Here is a 15438-nt window from a genome sequence, read left to right on the forward strand (position 1 = left end):
GATAGATAGATAGATAGATAGATAGATAGATAGATAGATAGATAGATAGATAGATAGTTGGAAGTAATATATAGATAGAAGGCACAGGGAGAGTTGAATACGAAGAATGATATTTAAAGAATAAAATTAAAGGGTGAGAGAGGAATGTGCTGGGGCAATGAAAAAGGGAGAGATAGAATGGGATAAATTATCTCAGATAAAAAAGTAAGAAAAACTGTTACAGTGGTGGGGAAGAGGGAGGAGGTGAGAGGGAATGAGTGAACCTTTCTCTCATTTGTTTTGGTGTAAGGAGGGAGTAACATACATATTCAACTGGGTATGGAAATCTATTTTACCCTACAGGAAAGTAGGGAGGAAGAAGATAAGAAGAGGGTAATAGAAGGGAGGAAAAATGAAAGGATGATGTGATAAGAAGCAAACACTTCTGAGGAAGGTCAGAGTCAAAGGAGAGAACAGAATAATTGGGGGGGGGCAGATAGCATGGAGGGAAATATAGTTAGTCTTTCACAGCATGACTATCATGGAAGTGTTTTGCAAGACTACACATGTACAACCTGTATCTAATTGGTTGTCATCTCAATGAAGGTGGGGGGGAGGGGAGGAAGGAAGGGAAAGAATTTGGAACACAATGCTTTAAAAGACAAATGTTAAAATTTGATTTTACATGCAGCTGGGAAATAAGAAGCAATGGGGTATAGAAATCTAGTTCACCCTACAGGAAAATAGAAGGGTGGTGATGGAAAGGAGGACAGGTTGAGGGAAGGAGTAATCAGAACGCATGCTATCATGGGAAGGGAGGAGGGGAGAGAAAATTTGGAACTCAAAATATTGTAGAAGCAAATGCTGAAAACTAATATAAGTTAATAAATAAATAAAATAAAATGTGGGGGAAAAGAAGGGGGAATGAAAGGGGAAAAATATTGTCAAACTATTAGTAATGTAAGGACTTTGGCAGTTTCTGGAGGTAGTTTTTTTAGTGTATATTTTCAATATAATTTAGCATCCTTAACATGTGCAAGTATCTAAAGAAATCAAATGTAGAAAGTACAGATAGCAGATATTTTTTTACAGACCATAATATAAGAAGAATGATAAATGTAAAAAATTACTTCTTAAAGAAATAAAGGCTTATTTATATAAGTAGAGAAATAGTTATTGAACATTTTTAGACCATATCAAATGGCAAAAATGGCAATACTTGCTAAATTAACTTACAGATTTAGTGTCGTACCTATAACTAAATCTCTAAAGTTTTTCTGATTTACAGAACTAGGAAAAATAATAAAATTCATCTGGATGTGGAGGAGGTTAAGAATTAAAAGTAAAATTTTTAAAAGGAAGTAATAGGGTATGAGTAGTCCCAGATCTCAAACTATGCTACAAAGTAATAAACATCAAAACTTCTGGTCAAAAGACAAAAAGGTTAGTCATTGTAAAAGGCAAAGTACACAAGACCCAGAAGCAATCAAACATAATATTGGAATGTTTGACAAATCCAAGAATAGCGAATAGTGGAGACTCAACAAAAGCTATTGCGAAATTGGAAAGCAGACTGACAGAAGTTTAAATCATACCATATACCATAATATACTCCAAATGGATAGAAAAAAAATTCATCATAAATAAATTGGAGTAGAGAAGGAAATTCCTTTTGCAACTATGGATGGGGAAAACCTCTTGACCAAATAATAGGTAAATAGGATTACATGAGACAAAATGGACAATTTTGATTGCTTATAAAAGCCCATCCATGTGGATAGGGAGAAATCTGAGGATGTCCAGGACAAGGACATGCTCCAAAAGGCCCCATTATACATAAAATCACAAACTAAGTCAGAGTAGTTAAAATCAGAAAGGAAACAGTTACGTGGGGAAAAAAATCTTTGCAGCAAATTTTTACAATAAAAGTCTAACATCTCTGATATAAGTGAAATTCATATATAATGACAAAAGCCATTCCCCAAGAGAAAAATGATCATGAACAGACATGCCTCAAAAGAAGAAAGGCAAGTAATCAATAATGATATAAAAATGTCCCAAATTACTTATAATAAGAGAAATGCCAATCAAACCAGGTCACTTTTTTTCCAAGGAAGTTGTAATGGATTGGGTCTTACAATTCCATCCCCTGGAAGTTTAAGTTCAAAATTGGAACAAAATGAAAATCATAACCCCTGAACAACTAACAAAAGAGAGTTTACTTGGCCATAGCAGGCACATATTCAGACAGAGAAGAGGTTTCTATCCAAGATAAACTCAATTGATTCAGTTGAACAGGTTCACAGTGTTGCTTATAAAAATCCTCCGGTCTGTGAAGTTTAGATTCAGTCAAAGGGCCAGACTTGGGGACCTAGAGGGCCACATGTGCTCTTGAAGGTTCAGTTTCCCCACCCCTGAACTACAGTAACCAAGACTTGCTTTGGTTAGAAAATTGCGTATTAGTTTGATTCTAAGTGTCAAATACTAATCATAGATGCAATCATCCATTAACTGAATGCAATGAATCTTTGATCTATCCCTTTTTTTATTAAGTACATTGACAAGGGGCAAATAAAACCATTTTAGTGGTAACAATAATTATATTAAAGGGTGGGAACTTGGGGGAAGGGGACAAGGAATAGAAATACAAGGCATCTGATATCCATTACAACGTGCAAATACAATCCTAATGAAAGTTCTAGTTCAGATTTGATAAAAATTCACAACAAGATAAAGTGTGGTGAATGTATTTATTTTAGATATGCCTTGGAAAAAAAAAGAAAGAGTAAAGGAAAGGCACCCAATATCCCATCTGTGGCAAATGAATAGGATAGAAAATATAGGGGAAAAAAGGCTTCCCCAACAATATCAAGTGAACAAAATGTTGATGCTCTGTGACCAGCTTCTTATACGACCATGAATTCAGTGAAAAGCAAAGAGCGTGCAGGAGAGGGGGAGGAGTTTAATAAGCTGCTACTGTGATTGCTTAAAAAACAGTTTGTCTCCATCTTTCCATTTACAAATAGCCAGTAGGATCACTCAGGTCACAATTCTGGATGTGTATATGTGACCGGATACCAGGATAAACGCTCTGCATAGGCAAAAGGACGCCAAGTTTTTCTCCCTTTGTGATAGAACCACTATATTTAATTGGTTTTATGTAGAATATTTTGACACAAAAACCTAAAAAAAAAAGAAGAAAATTTAAGTTACTAAATTTTCATGATTCAATGGGATTACTCAGTACACTAAGTTGGATCTGTTCTCTGGAATTTGGGACACTTTGAGGTAGAATTAAAGTACAATTTTTACTAACCATAGACGTTTGGGTTTGACTTCAACTTCTAGAAAAAAATCCTATAATTCATTGTCAGAGAGATAGTTGTAAACATTAATTCATTGGATTCTAGATAAAAGATTTTGAAATAGCCTAACATTGGGATGCCTCATGAAAGAGTAGGAAAAAAAAATCCTTGGGGGAGGGTTGTGAGGAGAGGTCAAGAAGCCTAAAAGTTTGCAAAAGCCACAGCCCAGTAGAATGAATACGAGTTTTGCAGTTGAAAGACCTGGATTTGTGTCCTAGCTGTGCCTTGGGAAAGTCAAATAACATCTCTGGGCCTCCGATCCTCAGCTGTAAAATAAGTTTGGTCTCAGTGACCTAAGGTACATTCAGACCAAAATCTATGGTTCTGTGATCTTAAATTAAAGAGTAAATTAGAAGTAGATTTGAGGATGTTATAGGCAGGTACATTTATTGTTCTATTGTTGTAGGGGAATAGAGAATACTCATTTATAAACAAAAAAAAAAGCCAGTTCTCTGGGGCTGAGGGCATCACTGTTACAATTCTTTCTTAATGAATATTTTTAAATGAATAATCAAAAAGAGATAAATTTAGTTCAATATATTTTGTTTTTAGGAGGACAGAGAAGTATGTGGCTCATTTTTTAAAAATTTCCATAACAATGCTTAAAATAAGTTTCAGTGTATTAAGAAAGGGATGAACCTCAGAGGTCCCCACACTTGGCTCTGTATGTTTGTTGTAGGCAAAGAAAACCTGAAAGCCTCAGAACAAACATGGGGCTCTTGTAGAGACATTAACATTTTAAATTTGAGAGTGTTATTAAACATTTCAAAATATTAAGTTTACTGTCATGATTGCTAAAAATAATCCTTATGTATATATAATTAATGAGCATCATTTCTTTTTAATTTTTTTCTCCTATTTAATTATTTATTCTTAGTTTTCAACATTCATTTCTACAAGATTTTGAGTAACAAAATTTTCTCCCCATCTTTCCCCGACCCCTCACCCCAAAATAGCTAGCCTACTGAATACCACTTTCCCCAATCTGTTCTCTCTTATACCCTCTCCCATTTCCCCTCCCTAACTTTCTAGTAAGGCAAGATGGATTTCTATACCCCAGTGCCTGTATGTCTTATTTCCTAGTTGCATGTAAAAAAAAAAAACAACAATTTTTTAATACACATTTGTTTTTCAAACTTAGAGTTCCAGATGTTTTCCCGTCTTCACTCCTCACCCAACCCCCAATGGGAAGATAAACAATTCAATATAGGTTGTACATGTGTAGTTATGCAAAACATTTCCATAGTAGATATATTATTAAAGACTAACTATATTTCTCTCTATCCTCTCCCTCCCCTCACTTATTCTATTTTCTCCTTTGACCCTGTCCCTTTTCAAAAGTGTTTGCTTCTAACTACCCTCTCCCTCAATCTGCCCTCCCTTCTATCATCTTCCTATCATCTCCTTCCTCTCTATTTTCCTGTAGGGTCAGATACTCAATTGAATGTGTATGTTATTCCCTCCTTAAGCCAAATTCAAAGAAAGTAAGGGTGCTCCATTCCCTTTTACCTTCCTACTTTTCCCCTCCACTGTAACAGTGTTCTCCTGCCTCTTTTATGTGAGAAAATTTACCCTAATCTATCTCTCCCTTTCTCCTCCCAATATATACTCACCTTTTAATTTTATTTTCTAGATGTTATCCCTTCATATTCAACTCATCCTATGCCCTCTGACTATGCATACATATACATACATATGTCCACACTCACATATATATTTTTTAATTTTTTTTTTTTTTTGCTTTTTGGAGGGCAGTTGTGGTTAAGTGACTTTCCCAAAGTCACATGGCTAGTTTTTGTGTTAAGTGTCTGAGACTGGATTTGCACTCAGGTCCTTCTGACTCCAGGGCCTGTGCTCTATTTACTGCACCACCTAGACTCTCCCACATATATATTTATACACACCTTGACCCTCCTATACATACATATATATGTACATATACATATATATGTATATATTCCCCTCAACTGTCTTCAAAATGAGAAAAATCTTATGAGTTACAATTATCATTTTTCCATGTAGGAATGTAAATACTTCAACTTTAGTAAGTTCTTCTTCTCCTCATTGGCTTTTTGGGCCTCTTTTGTCATTTCAGTTAGTCTATTTTTTAAGGTGTTATTTTTTTCAGTCAGGTTGTTTATTCTCTTTTCATGATTTTCTTTCTTTTTTTTAAGCAATTGGGGTTAAGTAACTTGCTCAAGGTTACATGGCCAGTTATTTCTGGCTGTGGTGCTAAGTATCTGAGCCTGGGATTCGATCCCCAGGTTATCCTGACACTGGGGCCGGTGTTCTTACTCACTGAGCGACCTGGCCGCCCCTTTTTCATGATTTTCTTGCATCATGCTCATTTCTCTTCCCAATTTTTCCTCCACTTCTCTTATTTGGTTTTCTTGAGCTCCTCTATGGCCTGTAAGCAGTTCATATTTCTCTTAGGAGCTTTTGATGCAGGCGTTCTGACTTTGTTGTCTTCCTCCCATTCCATGATTTGATCCTTTTTGTCCCCAGAAAAGGAATCTATGGTAGGATTGCGGTTCCTCTGCCTGCTCAAGTTGCCAGTCAATTACTTGGCTTTTGAACTCTTTGCCAAGGTAGAACTCTGCTTTCAGAATGGAGAGAGCTTTGTCCCAAACCACTGGGGTTTTCACAGCTGTCAGAGCAATTAGAAGGCTGCCCTCTCTGCAGCCCACACAGGCTCTGGCACCTGGCCACACACCCCAGGAGCACTGCTGAAGAATGTGATCCAGATCCAAAGCTGGTCAAAGTAAGAGTGATTACCCTCTGAATGGTTGCTTGGTCCCCCTACAATTTCAGGACAGGAGATCCTGAGGCAGCCAGGTGGTGTAGCTGCTGTGCCTCTGCTGTTTCTCATCGCAGGGGCAGGGGCTGAACTGTGCTCTTCAGTCCACCCCTGTTTCTACTCAGTTTCACACTGACATTTTACTTTGGCATTTATGGGTCAAGAAGTTTGGAAACTACCACAGCTGCTGGTGCTTCACTCTCTTTAAGTCTGCTCAGATCACTGCTGGTTGGGTCTGCCCTAGGGCCAAAACTGCTCACACAGGGCTGGGCTCAGCTCCCAGCTCAGTGTGATAGACCTTTTTTGCCAGGCTGCCAGGCATCCTTCAGTGGGAGATTTGTTTCTCTCTGTCACTTTGTGGGTTCTATAGCTCTAAAATTTGTTTAGAGTCATTTTTTACTTGTATTGGAGGAGGTAGAAGCCAGAGCCATGGGGAAGTCCTGTTTCTACTCTGTCATCTTGGCTCTGCCCCCAGTGAGCATCATTTCTAAGAAAAAATGATCACCTATATTGGAACAATCTAGAATGTAAATAATAACTTCACATTTTTTGTACTTTACAAATTATAAAATACTTTCAAATATTGTATTTCATTTAATTCTCATAATAGTGACCTAAGTAAGGCATATATCATTTTCATTTGACACATGAGAAAATTGAGATGCCAGGAAAATGAAATGACTTGCTCAAAGTAACACGGCAAAGAAATAGAAAAGCCAGGACAAAAATCCAAGTCTTTCTTGGCTCTTTCCAATATATAATTACTCACCAATGAAATGCATCATGCTCATTTGTAGATTATGTTAAAGAAAATGAAAAAAGAAAGAGCATAAAGCCAATTGATTCCTAAGAACTTTAGTATCCTATATATATATATATAATTTTATATCATAGATTTTTATCAATTAAAGAAAGTAGCAAACTCACTTCTGCTAAAAATCTACTCTTCTGTCTCCTTATGACATAAAAGTAAACCTGTAACTTCAAAACTTAGATCTAAAAAATAGAAGTTCTACAAGGTCCTGTCCTACAAAGCTAGAAAGGTTTTAAAGAAGGGACTAGTGATGGATTGTGTGTCTATCATTTGAGGCCCTAGTTATCTAAGTTCTGAGTGTCCAGTTTGACCTTGGAGTCAAGAAATTTTGGGGTCATGAAACTCTCAAAGACAACTGTGACTTTGCAAAGAGGCTGCAATGTACTTCACTGTAGGAAGTCCCATACCAATAATATCAAAGGTCCTTGATGTGAACCCTCTAAGTATAGCTATGGTATGTGCTCTGAAATAAATGAAACCATAGAATGTCATAGTTGGAAGAACCTCAGAGACCCTGAAGTTTAACCCATACCTGGGCAGGAAACGCCTCTGCTTTATCCCTGAGGTGTAGTCATACAACCTTCACTTCTCTTCAGTGGAGGTTAATATGTATCTGACCTTTTTACCCTATTCACTTTGGATACTTTTTGTTGTCAGGAAACGTTTTCCTTACATTGGAACTGTCTGTCTCTCTAATTACTAACGACTGCTCCTAGTTCTACTTTCTTAGGCAACATAGAATAAATTGAAATCCATTTCTAGTCACAGTCCTAGTCTCCTTAAGGAAAAAATATCTACTAAGTACTTCAGCCACTTACCTCCTCCAGATAAAAGTACGCCATTATTAATTGCATTATTTTTGCTATAAGGTTTCACTTGACGAATAATCTTTCCAGTGAAAGGCGCATACACAGTTGATCCATCTGCACACTCTATATCCACTCCCTTGTGCGTTTTTTGACCTCTGGAACAGAGATAAAAATACACAGTTTGTGGCCAAGTCATACCAGTGAAATCACACTTAATTAACTAGTGTGTCATAGAAAATACATTACTGGTATATTCTTACATCCTGCTTTTCTTCATTTTTGTTTGCTTGCTTCTGACCCTTTCTGAAGGTGTGAGGAGGAAAGAAGCTGACTGGTGATGTAATTATACAGAGTGACTTCACATTTCTAGTATTTGTGACGGTATTCTACATAAGTTAATTTTCCAAGTAGCTGAAGTTTATGTCTTTAATGATCAAAACTGTTTTTACTGAAAACATATTAAAAGTCTCTTCTTAAAATCAACTGACTATAATTTAACTTTTCCTTAATGATTCAGAGTCATTGTGAGCACCATTTATTATGATGTTGTTGTTGTATAATCATTTTCAGTTGTGTCTGACTCTTCATGACCCCTTTTTGGGATGTTCTTGATAAAGATACTGGAATGGTTTGCCATTTCCTTCTCCAGCCCATTTTACATATGGGGAAACAGAGGCAAATGGGGTTAGTGACTTAGCCAGGGTCACACAGTTGGTAAGTGTCAGAAGCTAGATTTGAGCTCAATCTGCTTGACCCCAGGCCTGGTACTATATCTACTGTGCCCACCTGCCCAACATTTATCATAGTCTACTGTAACAAGACAATGACATTCAAGAAATATATGACTCAGGGGGTGGCTAGGTGGAGCAGTGAGTAGGAACGCCAGCCCCGGAGTCGGGCGGACTTGGGATCAGTTCCGGTCTCAGATACTTAACACCCACACAAAATAACTGGCCTTTTAATCTTGGGCAAGTTTCTTAACCCCAACTGCTTTTTTTTTAAAAAAAGAAAGAAATATATGACTCAAGGTGGCTAGGTGGCACAGTGAATAGAATACCAGCCCTGGAATCAGGACCTGAGTTCAAATCTGGCCTCAGACACGTAACACCTACTAGCCATGTGACCTTGGGAGAGTTACTAAACACCAACTTTCCAGCCTTCCTCCTTCCAAAAAGCAAAATATATGTGTATGTGTGTGTGTGTGTGTATACACATATATGGCTGTTTCCTATTTAACTAAATGACCTCACATTGCTATACTTGCATATAAATTTTCATTCTTCTCATTGAAAGACTATTAGGGTTGTGCCTGCCTTTATCAGGAGCCCTTTTCAAAATTAATGTTTTTAACCACTAATAATTTGAAAAATAACTCAACTAGAATTGTCTTTTTTTATATTTTTGCAAAATGTATAAGTTGGCTTCAAGTAAAGGCTTGAAAAGTTCTCTTGGAAAAGTGCATGAAATTTATAACAGTTGCTTTGGCTGTTTGTGAGATTTTTCCTCCTTCCGTTGAGGTATTTAAGTAAGTTATCTATACTTAAGGTTGTCATATAAGTGAGACATTGCTTTAATTTAGCTGAGGGTAGTGGATGTGGATAGACAGATGACTTGATACATAGCAAACTGGATTCCAGGAAAATGTCAATCCCTGTGAGTCCTAGTGCATTATAGAAAATTCACAAGAATGTATGACCTGAAACTTTCTTTGTCCAAATTTAGTCAATAGTATAGCTGATGTTCTTAAGTTCATAATGTAGATCATTATGAATAAATATCCACAAGAGTAAATACTTGATATAGAAGAGTAAGCCTCCAGTCTTATACAAAGGGTGTACTCAGCTACTCAGAGGAATTGACACCTCTTTCTTTGTCATTTCCTAATATTTTTAATAGTATTTAATAGTATTTCCTAATACCCTAATCCAAATTTTGCGTATGGTCTGGGCATTATACCTCTTGAAAGTTGTGCCAGGATCAGCAACAATGGTAGTTGTATCTCTGAGTATTACTTCAGTCTAACAATTTCCTAAGAATGGAATAAAACAAGATAATCTTGTAGAAATCAAGGGTGCTGACAGTATGGAGATAGAACTGAGGACTTACTACCTACTATAAATCTGAGACCATACCTCCTAGAAGCACCATAGTTTCCACATCCATGTCTATCACAGTTCCTGATGATATTAGAAGGATTTCCAGCACATATGCTCTTCCATTTTCCTGCCAATGCTGAAAAGGTAGAGAGAAATGATACATATATATATATATATATACACATATATATATATATATATATATATAATTAAAGTCATGCCCCCAGCCCCTCATTAGAATAAATTCACATCTCATTATAACATTCATTCTTGTCATTAATTGTTAACCAATCAGAGTTTGTCAGGAATACCCATTCTTCTAAGGGCATGAAAGTATCGATAAGCCACCATGATTCATCTTTGGTCTATGAGAGATGGCCAAGTGGCCAATCTTTTTTATTAATTATTCACTAGTCATAATTAATAAAACAATTAATTACCCAGAAATTATCTCTCACTTTTTAATATGTCACATTGGACAAGCTTTAGAAGATAATGGAGGCTAGAAAGGCTTGGAGTACTATAGCCCATGAAGTCATGAAGAATTGGGCACAACTGAATGACTGAACAAAAGGATGTTGCTTCCTTCTTACCTTGGTCTTCAGTCATTAAAATGTTTTCTTTTTTCAAATTCTGTCTCCTCAAAGAATTGGTTGGTAGTCCACCCCTGACTCTGACATAAATTTTTACTTTCCAAAATTTATAAAATTTAGTAATGACATATCAATTTGCTAGAGTTTGTCCAGTTCATTGTGAAGTTTTACCTTTTAACTGCTTGTTTTCAATATTATAGTTTGTCTCAGATTATAAATGGTACAAATTGTTTATCTAATGAGCACTGTTCTGTGCCTAGTCTAATGAGTAACGATAAAAAAGAAGTTATTTTGAAATGCTGAGATAGTTTTGGAATGCTACATTGGTACATCCTGAGAATGAATCAAACTAAACATATAAAGTAGGAATTTATGGGGAATAACAAATCCTGGACCAATAAGCAACTTCACCAGAAAAATCTAGTATAAATTACATAACGTGCTTAACGTCTTCAAACATAGAAACAGGTGGAGATAAGCAAGTGAGTAAAATATACTTAGGAATAGAAGGGGGAAAAGTGAATACAGTACTAGGCAAAAATTTATGCATCAATTTCACACAAATGTGATTTCAGTGAAAATAATCAAAACTAAGACTTAGGCTTTATCACTACCCATCATCATATATTTTCTAAGTGTCAAAAGCTAGCAAGAAAGATAAATTAATTTTCAGTTTTGACATTAAAAAAAGATATTTTTTCTCAACACTGTTAAAGAAGTACTAGTTATAAGTAATACATGTGATATGGAAAGAAATGAACAGAATCTGATAGTAACAAATGCAAATGAATTTCTCAAGTCATATCATGCAGCCAATACAAGTCAAGACCCTAAGGAGGTTTTTCTTTTATTTTAAACTGCACCTTTGATTTCATTAGACTTCAGGTAAGAAAATTCTACCAGTGAAAATTGGAACCATCTCTGAAACTTAGAAATTTTAGAAAGTTCACTGGGCCATTGAGAGGTTGAGAGACTTGGCGGGAGTCATGCAGCCTATATGTGACAGAAGGTGAACTTAGATCTTGGTTTTTTTGACTGAGCCCAACACACTGCCACTCAGTGAGACAACTTTGACAATTAAAAAGAACACAATTTAGATAATTGAACATTTTTCTTTTAAAATTAAACCAGATATGAGAGATGAATTGCAAAGTTAGTGATTAATCTTTCCATTTGTGACACAAAATGAGCTTACAGGCTGTTACCTTAATGAACATTAGACAGTACTAGTGAGCAATCTGTTACCTTGATGAACATTAGTCAGCACTAGTAATTTTTTCAAAAATAAATTTAAAAATTGGCTGACAAAATATTTCCTGAAACAAAATTTAAAATTTATGATTTCTGATTGTTTCCCCTAAATTCAAGATAAATCAAAGGGATGTTCTGATGCTTCCACCTTCCATTTTCTTCCTTAAAGAACTAACTTGTAGATGAAATTCATGTATCACTAAGCTGTCCTTATCAACAGGTAACTTAATAGCCTGGTCATGGCTATCTCTGTGATTTAAAAAGAAAAAAAAACAATAAAACATATTTTGAAAATTTGAAGCAAGTTCCTGAAGATGTCATTTGGACTTACCAGTTGAAATCAAAACAGCCAAAATCAGTGCCTTGAATGACAACATTTTGTTACTTCTCCTTTGCTGATGTTGCTGCTTACGCTAGAATACTTCCCCCTCTGAGTGATTTTCAAGAAAGTAGTATTTTTCTGTCACTTTAGCCTCAAAAGTACAGATTGTTGCTGCTTTTAAGCATTCATTAATGAGAGACACAATGTTTGGAAGACAGGATGAGAGAAAAAAAAGAAAGTATGTGTGAGTGTGTGAGAGAATGTCTATAGTAAAATCCTTCTAGGCTACAAGTGGTTATGTGATTCACTTAGAGAACATGATAAATGAATTTGTTTGAGGAAGAGACTTGGCAGAGAAAGAAACTAAAAAAACATAAAATCTAAACATTAACAAATGATTCACCAAGGTGAAGGACTTATTGACATTCCGTTATGGAGATCAATCAGAACAAGTGAATAGTGCAAGTTCTGTTTGTAGTTATACACACACACACACACACACACACACACACACACACACATATATGTTATATTAATTGTTGAACTGCTATATTTTCTTATTGCAATTTTACATATTGTTTGGAGGAAAGAATTAATGATTTCAAGCTTTCCAAATTATATTCTTTCCTTCATTTGCTATACCATATAATAGTAATAGCTAACTTTTACTAAGTGCTTTGACATTTGCCAATGTTTTACATGCGTTCTCTTTTAATTCTCACAGTAATTCTATATGGCAATTCTATTGTTGCCCCCATTTGACACACAAGTACACTAAGGCTTTGAGATGTTAAATGGACTTGATCATAGTCACATAGCTGTTAAGGGCTAGAAGTGGTTTTTGAACCAAGCCATATTTTTCTTTTCTTTCTTTTTTTTGTAAATTGTATTTTATTTTTTTCAATTATATGTAAAGATAATTTTTGAAAGGGGGTGGAACCAAGCAGGAACTTGCTAGAGCTTGTCCCCGAATTACCTCCAATACCTGTAAAAAATGACTAAACAAATTTTAGAGCTACAGATCCCACAAAATGACAGAGTGAAGCAAATGTCCAGCTGAAGCCAGCCTAGCAGGCCCACAGGAAGGGTCTATCCTACTGGGCTGGCAGTGGAGCACAGTTCCCCATAAGCCACATCAACACAGACCAGTCCAGGGCAGGCCTCAAAGAACTGAATCACTGGCAGCTGTGCGGGTTTCCATACTTCTAAACCTATAAACACCAAAGACAAAGTAAAAGGTCAGTGGGGAAACTCTGTCAGACCTGGATGAGAGAAGAGTGTCTGACCCCAGTTCTGGGGTGGCAGAGGTGGCAGCAGTAGTGGCAGCAGAAGCAAGTGGCTGCTTCCAGAGCTTCAGGCACAGAGATGGTGAAGAGATCAAGTGGCTGATCAAAAGGCAATTGCAGGAACTTCTTTGCTGAGACTGAGAAAGGATTCTCTTGCTTTGCTCTACTTGTATCTGGGTTGCAGTCTTGGTTGGCAGTACTGGGCTGGAGAAGCACTGGTGGGCAGAGCTTGTTGAGGCTGTGGAGGGGCAGTTCTCCTCACAGTTCTGAGGCAGGTGCCTAGAAGTAGATCTGATAAGAGCTGCACAAACCCCCAGAAATTTGGGACATAGCACTCTCTACTCTGGAAGCAGAGAGATACCTTGGCAAAGAGCTCAAAAGTCAAATAATTACTGGAAACAGAGGAAGATAAATCAGACTATAGAATCATTCTTTGGTGACAAAGAAGAACAAGACATAGAACTAGAAGAAGACAACAAAGTCAAAACTCCTGCATCAAAAGTCTTCAAGTAAAATATGAATTTATTGCAGGCCATCAAGGAGCTCAAAAAGGATTTTGAAAATAAAGTAAGAGAAGTAGAGGAAATATTGGGAAGAGAAATGAGAGTGATGCAAGAAAATAACCAGTTAACAGCTTGCTAAAGGAGCAATGCAATTCCAGAGGGCAAAGGAGATAGGATTACAACCAAGAATCACTTACCTGCCAAAATTAAGCATAACACATCAAGGGGGAAAATGGTCATTCAACAAAATAGAAAAGCTTCAAGCCTTCATAAGGAGAAGACCAGAACTAAGCCAACAATTTGACCTCTATTATCAATACCCAAGAGAAACACAAGCAGAGTCTCTGCTCTCAATACATCTATTCCAATGATGTATTCAGGAATGGGTACAACAACCACAGTATATTCCTTCTTAGGTAACTGCCCAATTTTCATTGTTATTTTAACCTGTCTGGCTGATATTTCAGTGTCTCCTAGACCTGTGATGGTAATAGGAGTTCCATGTTTAAACTTATCAGGGTTTCCATAGATAAGTGTGGCCTCAGCCCCAGTATCAAGCAGTGCCCTAGTCACAGTAGTCGATCCATTCTTCCAATATATTGTTAAACCAATATGGGGTCTGCAATCTCTTCTGCATATTTCTTTTATCTGGGCTGGGGCTTTACAAGGAGGTAAAAAGGGAAAAGAACATATAAGGGATTCAACAGAGCTAAACTTTTCATATCCAAACATGGAAAGATGATACTTGTAACTCTTAAAAATTGTATCACTAACAGTACAGATAGGAGGAATATATATAGACAGAAGGAATGAGTATAAGGTGAATTGGAGGGAATGACATAAAATAAACATTAAGTGATGAGAGAGAGGAGTCCAATGGGTGCAGAAAGAAGGGAGAGGTAGAATGGGATAAATTATCTCCTATGAAGAGGCAAGTGGAGGGAAAAATGGAGGGGGGCAATGGGCATTGCTTGAACATTACTTTCATCAATATTGACTCAAAGAAGGAATAATATACACAATCAGATGAATATAGAAATTTATTTTTCCCAAAAGGGAAGTAGGAGAGGTGGAGATTAAGTAAAGGGGAGGGGAAGGGAATAGACTGACAGAAGGGAGGGTGGGGGGTGGTAGTAGACAGAAGCAAAGCACTAGTGAGGAAGGACAGGGTGAAAGGAGAGAGAGGACAGACAAAAGGAGGAGTGGGATGGAGGCAAAAATACAGGTAATGATCATGGCTGTGAATGTAAATGGAATGGGAGCAGATGGCAGAGTAGATCAGAGGCCAGGATCCTACAGTATGTTGTTTCTAGTAAACATACTTGAGGCAGAGAGATGCACAAATGGTGGAGGTGGAGGACTGAGGCAGAGTCTATTGTGCTTCAGCTGGGGAGAAGTGGGCAGGGGTAGCAGTCCTAGTAATGGACAGGGTAGAGGCAAAAACATACCCGATTGGAGGGGATGAGGAAGGAGGCCACATGTTGCTAAAGGGTTCCATAGACAACAAGCAATCACATTAGAAGAGAAAGTAATAGCCTAATCATCAGATTTATGGGAAGGGGAAGAATTCATAACTAAGCAAGAGACAGAGAGCATTATGAAATGTAGAATAAATAATTTCAA

General features: G+C 36.8%; 1 protein-coding gene across 1 annotated transcript in view; it reads right to left on the reverse strand.

Moving 5' to 3' along the window:
• Positions 1-2768: 2768 nt before the first annotated feature.
• The window catches only part of LOC138164132 (leukocyte cell-derived chemotaxin-2-like), a 29434-nt gene continuing 16764 nt past the window's right edge, over positions 2769-15438 (reverse strand). Inside the window, exons 3-5 of the mRNA XM_069091723.1 lie at positions 9897-9996; positions 7774-7919; positions 2769-3162 (exon numbers count right to left, since the gene is read on the reverse strand). Of these exons, the coding sequence (XP_068947824.1) occupies positions 2996-3162; positions 7774-7919; positions 9897-9996 (413 nt within the window). The 3' untranslated portion in view covers positions 2769-2995. The remainder of the gene's footprint in view (positions 3163-7773; positions 7920-9896; positions 9997-15438) is intronic.

The sequence above is a fragment of the Petaurus breviceps genome, unplaced genomic scaffold (genome assembly GCF_028583685.1).
Source record: "Petaurus breviceps papuanus isolate PSGF00001 unplaced genomic scaffold, PetGlider_PUasm1.0 189, whole genome shotgun sequence".
Lineage (NCBI taxonomy): Eukaryota > Metazoa > Chordata > Mammalia > Diprotodontia > Petauridae > Petaurus > Petaurus breviceps.